At 37.9% G+C, this 19,053-nt stretch overlaps 1 protein-coding gene across 6 annotated transcripts in view; it reads left to right on the forward strand.

Annotated features, from left to right (window-relative positions):
- ap1b1 (adaptor related protein complex 1 subunit beta 1) overlaps positions 1-19,053 on the forward strand; it is an 85,140-nt gene that overhangs the window by 45,235 nt on the left and 20,852 nt on the right. For 5 of the 6 annotated variants that reach the window (XM_069932883.1, XM_069932886.1, XM_069932884.1 and 2 more), the window contains 10 exons: positions 3,206-3,304; positions 4,937-5,196; positions 7,672-7,879; positions 8,672-8,701; positions 9,622-9,672; positions 10,314-10,448; positions 14,139-14,284; positions 16,523-16,652; positions 16,778-16,862; positions 18,957-19,043. In XM_069932883.1, coding sequence (XP_069788984.1) covers positions 3,206-3,304; positions 4,937-5,196; positions 7,672-7,879; positions 8,672-8,701; positions 9,622-9,672; positions 10,314-10,448; positions 14,139-14,284; positions 16,523-16,652; positions 16,778-16,862; positions 18,957-19,043 — 1,231 coding nt within the window. The remainder of the gene's footprint in view (positions 1-3,205; positions 3,305-4,936; positions 5,197-7,671; positions 7,880-8,671; positions 8,702-9,621; positions 9,673-10,313; positions 10,449-14,138; positions 14,285-16,522; positions 16,653-16,777; positions 16,863-18,956; positions 19,044-19,053) is intronic. The other variant, XM_069932881.1, reaches the window with a different exon arrangement.

The following is a 19,053-nucleotide window of genomic DNA, read 5'->3' on the forward strand; positions in this document are numbered from 1 at the left end:
AAGCAGTCAGTTGGTTTCTTTTGTCCCTCTCACCTAACGACGACATAAAAGTGCTGGAGAAACTCAGCAGGTCAAACAGGGTCTTTTATATAGCAAAGATTAAAAAAAATACTTAACTGACATTTTGGGCTTTCATCAAGATATGAGAGATGAAAAGAAAACAAGGCTTTTATTCTGTGCGTAACAATTGTGGCTTGTGATTCCATAATAAAGTGACAAATAGGAAATCATTCTTATTGAACATGTAGGAAAGACAAAAACATGAGAACATACATATTACAAAATATTTTTAAAAATTCTTGGAGCACAATGATTTGTACACATACATTCAAGGTTGTGAAAAATTAATAAAAATAACTTAAAAGTTAATTATTATAAAATGAAAGTTTTCGTGAGATCCTTTGAGTTTGTGCGAATTTTTTAATGTCAGGCTCCAAATTAGATATAGTGTTAGTCAAAGGTCACCTCTTGTTGTGATATTGTCTGTTCCTGTATTCTGTATATTGCTGGATCCACGTTCAATTAAGTACCTGTATGTTGAGGAAAAGGCATTGAAAAATATGTCTGCATTTTCCCATGGTTTTGGAAATCTATTCATCAGATTTTTAAAAAATTTTAATATATATATTGATTGAACAAGTGGCGTGCAATTATAGCATTCTGAAGATCATTCAACTCTTCAGTTTCTGTGTCAACGTCGATGGATTATTCCTCAAGTAGATCTCATATTTAACATGGGACATTGAGGTTTTACAGGTCATTAAATCTTTCCTGCAGATCTGTGTGTGTTTCACATAAACAGTAACTTAATCATCCTTCAGTGCCTTTGAGTTCATTTTCAGATTTGGAAATTATAAAAATTCCCGGTCCAATATTTCTCCAATAAACTTCAAGCTTTTAAGGAAAGAAACAATGGCTTCCTTACTATTAATGAGTTTATTATGTTTACCCTGTAAAATCTTGTTCAATAAATTGAGTTTGTCAAAGATATTAGCCATATAACATATGTCCACCTTTGCATCAATGAGTTTTCTCCATGCTAGTTAAGAGAAAGAAAGAAAACAATTTTGTTCCAGAGTGCAACAAAAGACAAATACAATTTCCTTTGGTCAGCCACCTCAGCTCAGTGTGCAGTAACAGCATCTAGAAATGATTGTCATTTTCTTCACAAAACTGCCAGAATAGAACATCTATTCTGGCAAAATAAAAGGCAAAATAAATTACTCTGGAATGTAATGATCATTTCCACTTCTAACAAACAATTCACTGATCTTGTATGATACAAAAAGATCCTTTTCTAATTTCTGTCTTCTTTGGCTTGGCTTCGCGGACGAAGATTTATGGAGGGGTATGTCCACGTCTGCTGCAGGCTCGTTGGTGACTGATGCGGGACAGGCAGACACGGTTGCAGCGGTTGCAAGGGAAAATTGGTTGGTTGGGGTTGGGTGTTGGGTTTTTCCTCCTTTGTCTTTTGTCAGTGAGGTGGGCTCTGCGGTCTTCTTCAAAGGAGGTTGCTGCCCGCCGAACTGTGAGGTGCTAGGATGCACGGTTTGGGGCGATATCAGCCCACTGCCGGTGGTCAATGTGGCAGGCACCAAGAGATTTCTTTAAGCAGTTCTCAAAATTATCTCAAAAGGGTTTTGAAATAATCCAAAACTTTATGAATAATAACAATGAATAGTAAAGACTGAAAGTTCTTCTTTCTCTTTATGTACAATCTCTAAATGTTGTTTCAACTTCTTGACTTTGTGCTTTCAATTGAAAATGTATTCAAACATATCAAACACTTGGGTGGAGAAGGGTTTTGCAGAGATGTAATGAAACCATATGCTAAGTATTCCACCGAATACTGCTGACACTTGATTTTTGCTGAGGACCTCGTGGGTAAAATATTTCTGAAAGTAACTAAAATTAACTATTGCAAAATGAAAGTACTTCTTACAAGGGTTGGCTTAAAAGATTGCTTGAATTTGATTGAAAATAATGAACCATACATGCCTTCTTCAATAAAAGCCAACAGAAGAAGACATGCATTCATGACCCGTTGTGATAATTCAAAGGAAAATGAAGATGCTTGTGGACTTGAAATATGGACCAAACCTTTTCAGCCTGAATGCTTATTTTCTGGAATTAAAGGTGATAGGGCAAAAGAGAAAAACTACATGGAAGGTGATTCATAACCCATGTCAGTTAAACACAATCATGTCGAAGCAAAGAAGGCTCTGAAAACACTCATTCTTGGCTGTCTTCCGATGCCAACCTTGGGAAAAATCTAGTGTTTCTTGGCCCTATATAGCAAAGCTTAGCAGCAATGTCCTTTCCTTCTCTCAATTTCTATGCTTCCCTATACACCTTGGGCCCCCTTATTAAGCTTTCAGTCCATGGCCTCCCTTAAATGTGCTCTGGCTCCAGTTTAGAATGGCTGGTCTAGAGTCCCAAAGTTAAGATTGTTGTTGAGATTATCAAGCTCCAATGACAGATCTGCAAATGCTATGAATGGGGAAAGTGCATAAGAAACTGGAGCAATTAAAAATGTAAAATAATAGAAAAGAATAAAATATTAGAAGTAAAGTGGTAGAGTTGGATAATAATTCTGACATGTTTTGGAAAATGTGCTGAAGTGATAGTTTACGTACCCAGCATTCAAAATTCAAGAGTAATAGAGAAAGCAACTAAAATGACTTAACAGTCGTTTGAAAATTTGAATTCAGCTTCACAAAGAGAAACTTTAATAAAGATTCACAGCTGCTGGTTTCTCCTATACGTTCACCAATTCACTGATTATTATTTTAAATCTGCAGGGTTCACTGGAATTGTTTCCTTCCTGCAAGTAGACCCTCTTGGTCAGAAAAATTATGCTTCATGAAATGTAATAAATACAGATTGTTTATTCCCCAAGGAAGGCACTTTGAGAGACTTTATTTGCCAATGTGGTGCCTTCATTGTCAAAAGTACAAAATTTCCATTTAGTTAAATCATTTTAAATGTACTCACTAAAATACACAGAATATCACTGGAGTTCCCAAGAAATTAATACTAATTTTGATGACTCATTTCCTGTGTCGGGGCTACTTTGTTGTTTTGACATTGAATACAGGTTACAAATTTTAAGTTTCCAAAAAATTAGTTTTGCAGTTTCGAACATTACTTGTTCTTGGAAAATGCAGTTATTGTTTCTTTGTCGCATTTTTATCTTTTGCAATAGGTTCAATTACAACTTCTGACTGCAATAGTGAAACTATTCTTAAAAAAACCCACGGAGACTCAGGAGCTGGTGCAGCAGGTTTTAAGCTTGGCGACACAGGTTTGGTAACATTGTTTTCACTCATTTATAAAGTTAAAGAGCTGAAGGTGCATGAGTCCATAGTTTGCAACTTTGCTATAAATTGCAGGGAGGCTCTGCATTATTTTGCACCTTTTTCCTGAAGCACTTTTTAGGGAACTTTTACTTATGATTCAATAATTAAATAATTTCTTTTAAAACTGGAGAAAATGTTTATTACTGTCTAATTTCAATGTACAGATGAGACTGCAATTTGAATGATCAGCAAAGGTAAAAGGCAATGCTTGACAATTTAATATAAATTATTTAAACTGGATAATCTGTTTGCATGTTTCACATTTAATATGAATAAATTGATGGCTGGTCAAAGAACAAAACTGAAAAAAATTCTGAATTTACAGAGAACTAGTGAAACTAGTTACAAAATGCCATATGGTGTTTAGCGTGAATGAAGTTGTAGGATTTTGTTTTTCAACTAATGGAGAAGAGCAGAGACCTGCGCTTTTGGTAAATAGAGCGTTAAAATGTTCTCTTGGATAGTGAGAATGGAAGTAATAGGATATATAAGTAATCAAGAGCAAGGTGATATTAAAGTTGTACTCACATGATTTTGCAGCTGAGATCAGTTTTGAGCACCATTAAGGAGAGCAGATCTAGAACCGTCAAAATGAGTAATGTGCTGCAATGCCGATTACAAGATTTGGAGGCCTGCAGAAGCTGTGTGACTATAGTGTTAAAATGAGTCTGTTGAGATCTTTAAGTTTTTTGCAGGGATAGGAAGTTGTGAACCAGGGAAATATCCATTAGCCTTGGGCATAGAGTAACTATAAAGTTATGTCAGAAGAAAGCAGTTTTCTTATCTGGTCAAACATTATCAGTGGACTAGTAGAATAAAACTAATTAAGGTTTTGAAAGGAATTTATGAATATCATTTTATAAAAATGAGTGATACAGTGGCATTCTGGGTAGTGAAAGATATCTGAGCTTCACTGTCCCGGTTCAATTCTGACCTCCAGTGGTATCTATGTGGCACTTTCAAACCTACTTCACAACAATTTAATTTTTCTCTACCTCACGTCCATTATGTATTTTTCTTACTCCCATGTGTAAGAGATTCTTGAATATTCCAATTGTACCAGCCTCCACCATCACCCCGGCAATACATTCAGGCACCCACCATTCTGTGGGCAACACAGTTAGCACTGGTCTGGGTTCGAATCTACCACTGTCTGTAAGTTTATACGTCTCAGTTTCCCCCCATTCTTCAAAAAATGAATGGGGACTGTAGATTAATAGGTGTATTTGGGTGGCACGGCTCTTGGGCCGGAAGGGCCTGTTGTTGTGCTGTACGTTTCATTTAAATTCTCAATTAAACTGAAAATTCTCTGAGCTTAAACAAAAGCATTCCTCTAACATGTCCGCTAAACTTTCCTCCACTTCACATTGAACAGATATTCTGGTATTTGTTATTGTTGCTCCAGCAAAAAGATGCTGGCTGTCCACTCTATCTAAGCCCCTCATTTTGTATTATGGTCTAGATTACATTTTTTATTCAGTGTTTGTTAACTGGTTGTTGCTATCAATAGCAAACAATTGTTTACTATTATCATATATAACTTGAATAATTTATGGGGTATCTTTCTAATATTGTAGGATTCTGACAACCCCGACTTGAGAGACCGTGGCTATATATACTGGCGTCTCCTCTCTACAGATCCAGTGGCAGCAAAGGAAGTTGTTTTGGCAGAAAAGCCTTTAATTTCTGAAGAAACTGACCTTATTGAACCAACCCTCCTTGATGAATTAATTTGTCATATTGGAACATTAGCCTCTGTATACCATAAGCCACCCAGTGCATTTGTGGAAGGCAGCAGAGGAGTTCAACACAAGAGGCTACCACCACGATCTGGATCGTAAGTAAAAATGTAAAAGTCTATTTCCTTCCAAGGGTTCCAAAAAAAAAGGAAGAATGTGGATTTTCAAAAGTGATCTTTAAAACTTAAGATGCACCCAAATAACCCATATGCTTAGCTTGGTTATGTATCAGACCTTGTCATTCATGGCACCTATTATCATTATTTAATGTGTAAAAATTCCACATTTATTTTCTAGGAATCATAAATAATCTTTAGCTGGAATATTGATAGTGTGTAGCCACGTGCTACTTGAAGAAAGACACACACATGCAGTGTAGTCAGGTTAAGCTCTGCGTTTTATTAGGGGCTCAGACCTGACTCCACTGATTGCCGTTCCTGAGACATCCACCGTCATGGCCATTGGAGTGTCTGCCCTGGGGTGTGGGGCTTCCGTGGCCTTCACTGACTCCTTGTTCCATGTGATGTCCTCCGCCTTGCTTGCCATCCGGGGAAATAAGGGCTGCATGATCTGGGCATCTGAAGGGATGAACCTATGGTAGAAGCTGATCATCCCCACAAACTCCTGTGGTCCCTTGGTTGTGCTGGGCCCAGGAAATGTCCGGATTGCGTCCACTTTGCTGGGTAGCGTGAACACCCACGAGAAAGGCTGCCTCCCATCTGCAGTTGGACCTTGCGGGTACCATAGGTCAGGATCGTGCTGCTGTTGGCAGCCCTCAGCCTGGGGCCTGACTGCCTGTTCCTGGTGTCCTGTCCTGATGGGGGCAGGATGCTGACCTTTGGTCCTGTGATTACAAGGAAATGTACAGGAGGCTGGCCCTGGCATTTCCCTGAAACGTGCATGGCAGCCTGCTCTAGTGGGCTCCGGAGCCCACCATCTCTGGTGGTAGAAGCAACACTGGTCATTGGGATCGCCTCCTCTGTGGGGCTGCTGTTCTCTCAGTGGGTCTGCACTGTGGGGTTTAATGACCAGTGAGCACTATATTTTCTGTTTTCACTGAACGTCCGCTCATGCTGTGACTTTCCAGGGGTTGCTGAAGTCAGCGACTGCCAGGAGCAGTTGGACGTCCTCGGGCAGTTGCTCCAGGAATGCCTGCTTGAACATGATGCAAGGCTTATGTTTGCCCAGGAGGGCCAGCATCTTGTTCATGAGAGCTGAAAGGGGCCTGACCCCTAGCCCATTCAAGTGGAGAAGACATGTCCCGCTCTCATGCTGTGAGAGCCTAAAGGTCTTGATAAGCAAGTCCTTGAAGGCAGTGTATATGCCTTCTGATAGGGTTCCTGGATGAAATTGGCCACCCGGCTCGCCATGTCCTGGTCCAGGGCGCTCACTATGTGGTAGTATTGGGTGGACTCTGCTGTGATCTGCCAGATCTGGAACTGTGCCTCAGCCTGGTCAAATCACACGCGTGGTTGATTCGTCCAGAATGTTGGCAGCTTGAGAGCAACTGCGTGGACTATTGCCAGTTAACTCATTGTTGGGTTTAGGTGCCATCTAAACTGTCAGGGTCACCAATTGTAGCCGCATGGTACTTGAAAAACCCCACACACACACACACACACACACACACACACACACACACACACACACACACACACACACACACACACACACACACACACACACACACACACGTAGTGTAGTCAAGTTAAGCTCTGTGTTTTATTAGGAGCTCAGACCTAACTTTTATACTTGTCGCATTCCCGCCATTTCCCCCTTTTACTCATGTCACGGCCCGCATAACTAAAGCAAGTGCCTTCTTGCATAACAATCCCTACTTCCCTGCGTGCTTTCCCTGACTGTTGGCTGTGCAGCAAGGCCAGCACCATTTTGGGGATGCTGGCCTTTAAGTTGCCCTTGCCATCCACCGGTTTGCTTGTTGAGGTGAGTGCCACTGCTTGGACTGCTGGCCTTTAGTTGCACTTTCCGCCCGGAGTGCTAGCTTGATCGTCGTGGTGGCGTGCCGCCACAAGTGCATAATCCTGTTGAGTTCTTTCGTAATTTATTTCCCCTCCAGTTTCTTAATTTCCTTTTGCTTCTTGGTCTTCCCTAATGTGAGGGGATGAGCATTTCTCAAATCTCTTCTGCAAGGCTATAGAAAATCTTGTAGTTGGTCCATGCAGTGTTTGTTTATTTAGCCTTCCTCTGCCATACATTTCTTAAATAATTGGATTAAGATCAGAAATAATGAAATTGATTGAACACTTTGTGCCACTAATCCCTACTTCATGACCTCATTCCTTGCCCATTATATGTAAGTTTAGAAACACCCCCCCCCCCCCCCCCCAACCAATGCCACGCCATCTCATCCACATTCTTTATAACTGATTTGGCATCAACTTCCAAACGCAGCTGGTGTTTTTTATCTTGTCTCTTTTTGAGAGAACTACTGCACAAATGTAATAGCACATTATAGCACAGTACACCCACTTTGGCCCAGATGTGTTACTGACTTGTTCTTCAATAATATTTAACCCTTGTATCCAATATCCTGTGTTTTTCTCTCTCCTTAGAAATGAAAGCACTGAGAGTCCTGATGTTACTATTTCAGCTGGAACACAGCCTACTGAGCAGCCACCTGCTGTTATTCCATCCCAGGGTGATCTTCTGGGTGATCTTTTGAATCTTGACCTTGGTCCCCCTGTCAATGTACCTCCTATTCCCTCTTCAACTGTTCAGATGGGAGCCATGGACCTTCTTGGTGGTGGATTGGACAGTTTGGTAGGCAATAGGTTCTCAAACCTATTTTCAAAATTGTGAATGCATTTTATTAAAATGTTGTAATGTGTCTTTCTTGGATATAGAATTTATTTAGGTTTTTCCCCTTCAGTGTAATCACTGTTTAGGGCATAAAAGCAGAAGAAAAATTTCACCTATCAGCAAATTTTAAGTTTTTATGTATAACAGATTAGAAAACAAATATTAGTGATTAGGCTTGTTTGATTGATTTTGTATAGATAATACTTCCTCTTATTTTCTAGTGTTGCTTTGTCTGTAATGAATAGCATGTCAACAAAAAAGCTTTTTAACAAAGTAGTTTAAAAATTCAGCTAATGAATGGAAATAACAAACTTCTAGTTAGCTTTGAATTAACATTTTCTTTTTAGTTAAAATGCTTTAGTGGAAGTTCATGTGCGTACTCCTGATAATGCCGTTTTCTCTTAAAATTTATGCTGTTCTTTTTCTCCACTCCACTTCTGCTTGCATGTGAATGTCCTTGCGTTGCCTCTGTCTTTGCATATTCGTGTCTGGAGATGGGCGATGAAACTGAAGGGGTATGATTCTGTCCTTTTGGGTGTTTTTGTTTTCAAGTAGCTAATAGCTTTGTGAATTAGATAATATCTGAATTGCTCTAATTCTAATCATTTGTGTTTAATGATGGAAAATAAAACCAACATTTTGGATGTTTTAAGGATAACATTTTCAGCTTGGCATTTTTAATATTTAGTATTTTGTTTTAGAGTTTGATTTTCTGTCTGTAAATTCTAACCTGTCTTTTGTTTCCTTTTTAAGCTTGGCGGTGATCTAGGTGGAAGTCCAGCGGTAAGATTCATATCTATTTCATAAATATATAGGGGTAGAAAAAAGTAGGTTTTCACAGTGAAACTTTCAAAAAGAAATAAAATTCTATTGCAGTACTATTTGTTGCTTCTCTCATAGTTGAAATTGACATTCAACTATAGATCTGTCCTATCTATTTACAGAGAAAAAAAATTCAACTCTTGTTTGCACTGGCTCTTATCCTCAACAATTGAACTTTTTGGCTTTCAGTGCTCATTCACTTCAAAATAGCCAGTTAGAACCATAAACAACTCAATCATTCATTCATGATACAGTGCAGTTGTATTTTATAGTCGAAGCATGCTTTTGGCACCAAAGAGCACGCCATCTGCTATTCTGTGGTTCTTGTTGTTGTTCATTATGAGCAAGAACCACAAATTTTTATATAGTTTGTAAATGAGTACTTTTCTTTGTAAAGTAGCACTAATCTGATAGAAATACATCAGAAAAACCACAATATAATCTCCCATTGGTGAATTTATTTTTTTTAAGCAATAAATATTTTACATCAACATTGTTGAAAATACATTTAACGTGCTCTCATACTGGTACAGTGGTCCAGTTATGTGCAAAGTTTTTGACCATTAACTTAGAATTCCAGTGTGGTAGCAAAGGAATATGAATTTAAGCAGTTAATTGGCTTTGGAATTTGAAAGAAATTGTCTCTGGAAACGTAACCGTGAAACTACCACTTTGTCATTTTTTTAAAAAATCAACTGGTTTATTAAAGTTCTTCAGAGAGAAATTTGTCATCCTTGCCTTGACTGGCTTGTAGGCGATTCCACACCAGCTAATGTGGTTACCTGCTCAGTTTACAGCTAGCTAAGATGGACAAGCGTGTCATTTCCAAACAGAAATCAAAGTAAAACATTGCTTTTTAAAGCTAACTTTTGCTTGTACAGGTACACGATCCTTTATCCGGACTTCTAAAATCCGGAAAGCTCCAAAATCCGGTAAGTGGGGAGAGAGGTGCCCGGCATTTGGGGGAGATGGCCGAGGGATCAGCGCTTGAGGAGGCGGCTGGCGCTTGGGGGAGATGGCTGAGGGACTGGCGCTTGGGGAGGCAGCCGGTGCTTCGGGGAGGCGGCCCAGGGACCGGCGCTTAGGGGAGGAGGCCGGCACTTGTGGGAGGCAGCTGAGGGACCAGTGCTTGGGGGAGGCGGCTGAAGGACTGGCGCTTGGGGGAGGCGGCAAAAGATCCGGCGCTTGGGGGAGGTGGCCGAGGAACTGGTGCTTGGGGGAGGCGGCCGGTGCTTGGGGGAGGCGACCTGGTGGCTGAGGGACCGGCGCTTGGGGGAGATGGCCGAGCAACTGGATGGGAGTGGGGGTAGATACGGCAGCACAATTCGGTTGGACTTTCTGAAATCCGGAAAAATCTGAAATTCAGAACACACTGTCCCCCAAGAGTTCCAGATAAAGGATCATGTACCTGTATATCACAGTATATTCAAAGTAAATTACCTGTATGCACTACTGTTTTGAACTTATCAAATAGTGTTTCTTTTAACATTGTAAACCTAATTGCTTCCTTGCTCTTATGTACAATGTCCAAAATACAAAGCGCGAGAAACTTGCCTTATGACTGTCTTTACAGATTGGCGCTGGTTATGGGACTCCAGCAGTGATGCCGGCATCCTTGAATGCAACAGTGGGAGGTGGCTTAGGCGATCTGTTTGATCTCGCTGGTGGAATAGGTGTATCATCTGGTTCTTATGTGGCACCTAAAACTGTAAGCATCATTAACGTTGTGTTGATATTTTTTTCAACAAGGCAAGATTGAATCACCTTCTGACCTCTCGCCCTATATGTCTGTCTCCTGAGATTAATGGAGGTCCTGCCCCACATCCACAGTGGTCAACCTGTATATAGTCATGAAGAAAAGGTGTCTGATGATGTGACTACCACTTAATTTCTTTTTACAGGGAGATGTCAGTCTTCCCTTTTTAGTATTCCATTTAGTTCCTTCATTATCACTGGCACAATATATTGAATATCTCATTTGTGAGCATAATATAGGTAACTTTTGCCAAGAGTGTAGAAGCAGGTCACCACCACCATCTTGGGGGCAATAGAGTGATGGCCATTAGAAATGACCAACAATACCTGATTCTATGGAAGAATAAGAAAATTTGAAAGTCTACTTTTGTATTCAGGGCACCATCATAGAAAAATTTTAGTATTACAATTTATAATCATTGCACTGGGTGTCAGTTGCCACACTTAAAGACATACATTTTTCCATATAATGTAACAAGAACAATGTTCTGCTCAGTGTACATCCCAACTACCCTAAGCCATTGAAGAGAGTAAATTAATTTGAATTTCAATAGACCCAGCCTACTTCTGTCCCAATGCATAACTGCTTTTCAACAAGGAAAACCAGGAAACAATTTGGAATGTTTATAGTCCTGCCAAGTTGAGACCATCCAAAAATTGGAGGACTAACACTTTGTATTCCATCTGGGCACCCTCTCACTGGATGGCAATAACATTGACTTTTCTGATTTCAGTTAGAACCCCTACCACCCTGCCTTCCTCAGAATATTTCCCCATGACCCATCCACTAGCTCTGGCATTCTGTCTCTTCCATTTTTCCCCTCTGTTTCCTTTCATAGAGCCAAAATCAGTTTTCACTTTTCCTCTTTGCTGGCCTCTTATCCAATTAACACTTTTTGTTTGTTGATATGTGCACCTCCTTCTTTAATTCTTCCCCTCCCCCCCCCCCCCCCCCACTTTTTCTCTAGCCCTCTATAAAGACACCCATCTCTTTTTTACTTTTACCTTAAGAAAAGGCTCATGCCTGAAATTTCTGTAATATAGTGCCTTCCATAATATTTAGGACAAAGACATTTTTTTTATTTCCCCTACGCTCCACAGTTTTTATTTGTAATCAAACAATTCACATGAGATCAAAGTGCACATTCCAGATTTTATTAAAGGGTATTTGTGTACATTTTGATTTGAACGTGTAGAAATTACAGCACTTTTTATACTTTTCCCCCAGTGTTTTGGACATTTGGCTTCACAGGTATTTGTGATTACTCATGTATGTTAACTTGCTTCGTTGGTGCAGGTATAAGAGAGCTAGGCTACTTCTAACCTTTTGATCACTTTTGAAATCTGTAGTTGCCATTTTTCAACATGAGGACCAGAATTGTGCCAATGAGAGTCAAAAAGCTGAAGAACAAGAATAAAACAGAAAAAGACATCACCCAAACTTAGGATGACCAAAATCAATTGTTTGAACATGATTAAGAAGAAAGAGCAGACTGGTGAGCTCAGTGATCACAAAGGGACTGGTAGGCCAAGGAAGATCTCCACTGCTGATGAGAGAAGAATTCTCATCATAATGAAGAAAAATCCCCAAACGCCTGTCTGATAAGCGACACTCTTCAGGAGGCAGGTGTGGATGTGTCAATGAATACTGTCTGCAGAACGCTTCATGAACAGAAATACAGATGCTTCACTTCAAGATCTAAACCACTAGTTAGCCACAAAAAGAGGATGGTCAGATTACAGTTTGTCATTAAGTATTTAAAAGTCTGCAGAATTCTGGAAAAAGGTCTTGGAGAGAGATGAGTCCAAGATTAACCTGTATCAAGAGTGATAGTAGAGCAAAGTGTGGAGGTGTAAAGGAACTGCCCGAGATCCAAAACACACCATCTATGAAACATGGAGGTGGGAGTGAAGGCCTGGGCATGTATGGCTGCCACAGGTACTGGCGCACTAATCTTTATTGATGATGTAACTGCTGATGGCAGTAGCAAAACAAATTCTGAAGTGTATAGAAACATCTTATTTGCTCAAGTTATAGCAAATGTCTCCAAACTCATTGGATGGTGCTTCATCCTACAGCAAGACAATGATCCAAAACATACTGCTAAAGCAACAAAGGAATTTTTCAAAGTTTAAAAACTGGAAAATTTTTGAATGGCCAAGTCAATCACCTGAACTAAATCCAATTGAGCATGCCTTGCATATGCAGAAGACAAAACGTAAGGGAACAATCTCCCGAAACAAGCAGGAGCTGAAGATAGCTGCAGTAACGGCCTGGCAGAGTTTCACCAGAGAAGATATGGTGATGTCAATGAATCACAGGCTTCAGGCAGCCATTGCATGCAAAGGATATGCAACAAATTTCTAAACATGACTACTTTAATATGCATACTATTGCTGTGTCCTAAATATTGTGGTGTCTGAAATAAGGGGATATTGTGTTACAAAGTGCTGTCATTTCTACATGATCAAACCAAAATGTACATGTTAATAAAATCTACAAATTTAAAACTGTGGAGCACAAGGGTAAATAAAGGAAAAATGTGTCTTTGTCCCAAACATTTTGGATAGCACTATATATCCTTAACTCCTACAGACGCTGCGAGACTTGCTGATTTTGTTTTTACTACATTAGCAACATCTGCAGATTTTTGTGTTTCACTCCATTGTCCTGATATGAACCATGAAGATATGTTGCATTGTAAAGCATTAGGCACATGCCTCCTTTCCAATATGTATACTGTGTTTTTTTTTAATTCCAGGATTAATTCTTTTGACCTGTTTGATTACTAATGTTATTATACAATCCTTGTTAGATATACCAAATAATTGATGAATAAGAATGGCAAAGAGATTAAGGAAGATAAATAATTAGAATATACAAAGTCCTTGAATAAATAAAAAATCTCTGCAAATCTGTCACCTTCAATTTGCCCATGAGTGCTTATCAGTAACCCAACACACTCGTTCATTCTGGCTTAATAAAAATAAGTTGTTTGCTATGTAGCAAATATTTTATTAAGGTTTTACAGTTACCATAGAGTAAAAACTCAAAAATCTGCAGAAACTATGGTTGAAGTAAAAACACAATGCTGGAGAATCTCAACAGGTCAGAGAGTGTCCTTTATATAGCCTGAAACATCAGTTATGTATTTTTATCTTTGCTATATAAAGGACACTCCTTGACCTGCTGAGTTTCTCCAGCTTTGTGTTTTAACAATTACCATCTTCACATGATATTTTATAAAGCAGTTTTTGAATATTAGGAAAATCAAATATTTTTAAAATAGTAAGTATTTTCTTTTGATAAATCAACATGCTGCTTTTTAGAATATTATTGATCTCTACTGTATATACTGTGTGACTAAGTTGCTATGTATATTAGTCAAAGTAACATTTTTTTAAATTAGTCCTGTTCTGATTTGAAAGAAATCTATGTGGCTTGATTTGTTACTGAATAAATTTGATTTGAGCCTTTTGTAAACCAGAATAGAATGCATGGCATCTTGTGTATTCTGCAGTTGCTTGATATTTTCTGGAAAACTGAAACACAATTTAAGATTTACTTGAAATTTTCACATTTAATTTTCTTGGTGTCCAGAAATGCATTTGCCAAATCATATTAATTATTTTGTTACACTAGGTTTGGTTGCCTGCTGCAAAGGCCAAAGGTCTTGAGATTTCTGGCACATTTTCACGTCGCATGGGTCATATCTATATGGATCTCTCCCTGATGAACAAAGCCATGCAAGTTATGACTGATTTTGCAATCCAGTTTAACAAAAATAGGTGAGAGTTGTATTTGACTAAGGTTTAAAGCAGTAGATTTATATCTGTAGGTTTGTTATTATGGAATTACATTAAATCTTTTATTCACAACACCATTTGAAAATTTCAATTTATGTCATCTTCAGATTGTATTAGTTCTTCAACTCTTTTGTAATAAACTAGTATTTTTTGGTTAAAATTTGCAGTGGACAATTATCATTGGAACAAAATTATTTATTTTAAAGAAATGCTATTTTATTTTGATTACTCCCTTTGAGATCCTCCTGTTTAATTTATCTCCTCGCTCCTTACAAGGCCTCATCCTGCTATTTTTTTACCTCTATCGTTGATGCCTACGTGCACTCTGACAACTGGTTCACCTTCCTCTATCTGTCCTGTAAACAAACATTTTTTTTAAAAACACATTCACCAGAATGATATTTAGATTTTTTTTTTAATTAATGTTGAGCTAACTTGTTGTAATGTTGCTTTAAAACGACTGATGGAATGAGTAGTTTCAGTTTGTGGAAAGGAAATTCAAATGAACACTTCAGTTCTGACAAAGGGTTTTCAACTTGGAATGTTAGCTCCCTTTGTTTTTTCGCTGATGCTGCATGACCTGTATCCTCATGGTTTTTATTTCAAATTTCCAGTCTTTAAAAATTTTTAGTTTGGACTGATTACGAGTTTGAATGCATTTGTACCAGTTTCTCATGATGACATTTCCATTCATGACCAACTGCATGATATTTCAAGCCTCTAAAAAGTTGACTAAAGAGATTGTCTTTTTTTTGTTTTTGCAGCTTATTTAAAAGTTGAGTGAGGATAAGTTAAACAAATAAGAAATGTAAAACATTAAATTTATTTGTGAAAATGTGAGCATGCATCAAAACAACATTTAAAAGGGAATTGTGGAAAATGCCAATTATAGGGGTAGGGTGGTGGAAAGTGGGATTGTTCGTTGCTGCTTGATGAACATACTATTATTAACATTGTACAAAGTACATCTACCCGAAATTCTCACTTGATGCAACCGGATAGGTATTTGTTAAGAACAACTATTTGTAAGCCCCTTTTCCACTTGCCTCCCAGTCGATTGGCCGAGCAGTGTCCCGGGATAGGCAGCCAATTATGTTGTTTCCACTGGGCTACCTTTAACTGGGACAACGACTGATTTTCCACTGAACACAACTCATCCCTGGGAATTGAAGAGTCTTACCTTCAACTGGAAACGGGTGACTTTCTGCTATCCCTTTTCCACTTGTTTAATCGGCACACCAGCATTGACTGACGCCGGGAGTATGAATAGGGGTAGAGGCCATAAATCCCCAACATAAAATGATGTCCTTTGACCGTGGCGTGCTGACTGTTTTCTTTTTCCACTGTTAATTCCTGGGACAATGTGCCAGTGGAAAAGGGGCTAAAGTAAACTGTTTAAATTTAAAAAGCATTAAATACACAAGATAGATAATAAATTTTCACAGTAAACAGCACAGAATTATGACTTGCAACAGTGCAAAAATGGTCTCCTGTGATTCCATAGATTCCATAGATTCTGTGATTCCATAGATTTTCAACTTTTAAATAGGTTAACTTTTTATCCAAATCATTTCCACTTTTAATCTGCCACATTTTGTTGGTAGCTGAGAAAGCCTCATTGATAAAGTGTGTAGGTCCTTAAAATATGATATGAACTTAACATGACTTTGGTGGCTTTGTATTGAAGGATGAGAAAAATCTGCCATTTTCCAATTCATATATAGAATGCCTTAAGCCAAGAAGATTGCTAATATGCTTTCCTTGTTTTAAATGGAATAAAAGATTTCACACAAAGTATTAGAAAAAGTTATGATTATCATAAGTAAACCATGACATAGGAAGGTACAGATTAATTGGAGGCAGTCAATATGGATATATTGTCTGATTTTTGAGATGCAAGAATTAATTTTTTTTCCAAGATGCTGGTGAGGATCTGGAACTTAAAACAGGAAAGACTAATAGATGCAGAAATTTGAACATGCAAAATTGTATTTGGATACACAATTGGTGTGATGTAACACAAAGGCTTGAGACCCAAAAAAATGGGCACTGAGATAATGGTTGAGATTTTTTTAGATTGATGTACATGCAATGAAGTGAATGATGAAAAGCCATTTAATTTGGCATTAACCAGGTCCTGAACAGTATTTTTGATGTCCTATTTTCATTGAGGACACTGTGAAGTACAGATGTTTTAACTTTTTTTTCTCTGGTTTTTAGTTTTGGAATGATACCAGCTGCCCCCCTGCAGATCAATGCACCACTTGCTCCCAACCAAACAATTGAGGCATCTCTCCTTTTGCACACAGCTGGTCCAGTTATGAAAATGGATCCACTCACCAACCTACAGGTCTGAACTTAATCATGGCTTTCAGATACTTAAAGTGATGTATTATATTTCTTCTAATACATTTATCTACATGCACAGAATGGAGATGTTGCTTGAGAGCAAAACATTTTTTTTTATTTTTGTAGGTTGCAGTGAAAAATAATATTGATGTCTTCTACTTCAGCTGCCTGTACCCAATTAATATCTTATTTTTAGATGAAGGAAAGCTAGGTAAGTCCTTAATATTTTAGTCTGTGCTTGGCATAAGTGTATGATCATTCTAATGACTTTTAATAGATCTGAAAAGCATCCTCCAAAAATGATAATAAAAATAGATGACTTGGGATAAGATGCAGTTCTCTGCATTGAATCTGGGGGAAAAAAATGAAAAAAGATGGGAATGAAACTAGTTCTGAACTTTAACACAATTCTATGCAGTTATTAAAATATACTGTCACTTTCTGTTGCAAGATTAAAACAGGCCTTTATTACATTTAACTGTTATTCATTATCTATGTACCATTCTCAGGAAATTATTGCTTTTTCCATGCATTTTTGCCTTGTATTTCTTTGTTCTTGTAAATTTTTGATAAAACTTCTGATTATTGGCTTATGAATTTTGGTTTGCAATGGAATTGGTAAATTGTACTGTGGGAGGGAAAAACTTATCCATCAGCCTTTGTGCAGGGTGAAATATCATTCCATTCATTTTTTTCCTTTATGTAGTTTGGAAAAAAATAGAGTATGTTTACATTTTCTTTTAAAAACTGTTGCATATTCTGCTTCCATCATTGCATATTTTAACAGTCCTCCAATTTGGAGGGAGAAATTATTCTAATCTCTAGTTTGTTTTAAACTTATGCCTGTTAGCATGGCATGTAGTCCCCACACTATCAGCTCCTACTGCCCCACATTCACCTGTGATGTACACAATGCCAGGATATCTGACGGTCACTATTGTATGCACATAGCCATTAGCACTGGTGGACATGTGACCAAGCGTAATTTTTATATTTACATATCTTTTTTCTTTATTTTTTAAAAATTTACACTTTTTTTCAGTTGTATGTATGGATGGTCGTAAGTAGCATTGATTGTAAGTAGGGGAGAGGCTGTAGTTCATTTCTTTTTAAAATAAATAACAAAGTTAAATTGCTAGAATTTGTATTTGTGCCAATCTCTGGCTTTAACTGATTGTTTGTTGTAATACTGAAACCTGGGGTTCTGGTTCTCTGTGACCCCAAGCAGGTCACTAGTAACCATACTGATGTTCTTGTGGTTCAGTGATTTTGGTCATTAGTATAATTTTTTTTTTAAATATGTCGAACTGCTGATGTATATTTAAGGTATTGTGGATTGGTTTGCATTAGAACTTCACCTTGTGTATACTGCCAAGCATATGGACATTTTTCATGTACCAAAGAGAACTAGTGATTTTTCATATTCTAATATAACTAATGTGAATTACTGATTTCATGCCTCTCATGAAGATTTGTTGAGTGGTTTTGCTGTTGAAAATGGATTCACCTCTTAAATGCCCATCTCATTTCTGGGACATCATCTCAAAATCTTGTTTGGAGATGTACAAAACAAGTTTTTAGAGAAATGTTTGCTTACAATATTCAATTTTTTAAATGTTTACCAGATAAATTAACATGTGGCTTTATACAGAGTCAAGGCAAAAGATCAAGTATGGATGGCTCTTTATTTCTAGGGTATCAAGTTTTGATTGACAACACAGAAGTAATTAGATAGAGCCATTTAATGTCACGTACACTTTTCACCCACTTGGGTTCCCCATTTAATCTGGGGAATTAACATCTTTTTGCTGAGGAATGGCCATTGGCTATCAAAACCTCTAACCTTCAAATGGAAGTGAAATGAGTTAGCAACAAAGACTCTTGCTTTGAAAAGATATTAAACCAAACCTAATTTATCTTTTTAATTTGACATACTACTACTGCAAAATGACCGATAATGTCACATCAAGAGGACAGATGGGATATAACCTCTAATTCAGGTTCTTGTAATTGAGCTAACAATGTAGATTCTTATGTTCAAGTCTCTAGACTAAGATTTGAATCACAGTCATTGAACTCAAAGGCAAGAATGCCACCCATAATCATTTCCTGGATATCTGTATCTACAGAGAATATATTTGCGAACCCATCTGATGTAAGTTTTATATTTTCATAAATTCAGGTAGTCAATTGACTTCAGACTGAGCTTTGTGCTTGCTTGTAAGGAAAAAACAAGTAGGGTTTTTGCTTGATTAATTTTAGATTGAAAGCAAGTCATATAATCTGTAACATGTTCTTTTTGCAGATCGACAGATCTTTTTGGCGACGTGGAAAGACATTCCAAATGAAAATGAAGTACAGTTTCAAATCAAAGACTGCCACCTTAATGCAGGTAAATTGTG

This window comes from Narcine bancroftii, chromosome 4, assembly GCF_036971445.1.
Source record: "Narcine bancroftii isolate sNarBan1 chromosome 4, sNarBan1.hap1, whole genome shotgun sequence".
NCBI lineage: Eukaryota > Metazoa > Chordata > Chondrichthyes > Torpediniformes > Narcinidae > Narcine > Narcine bancroftii.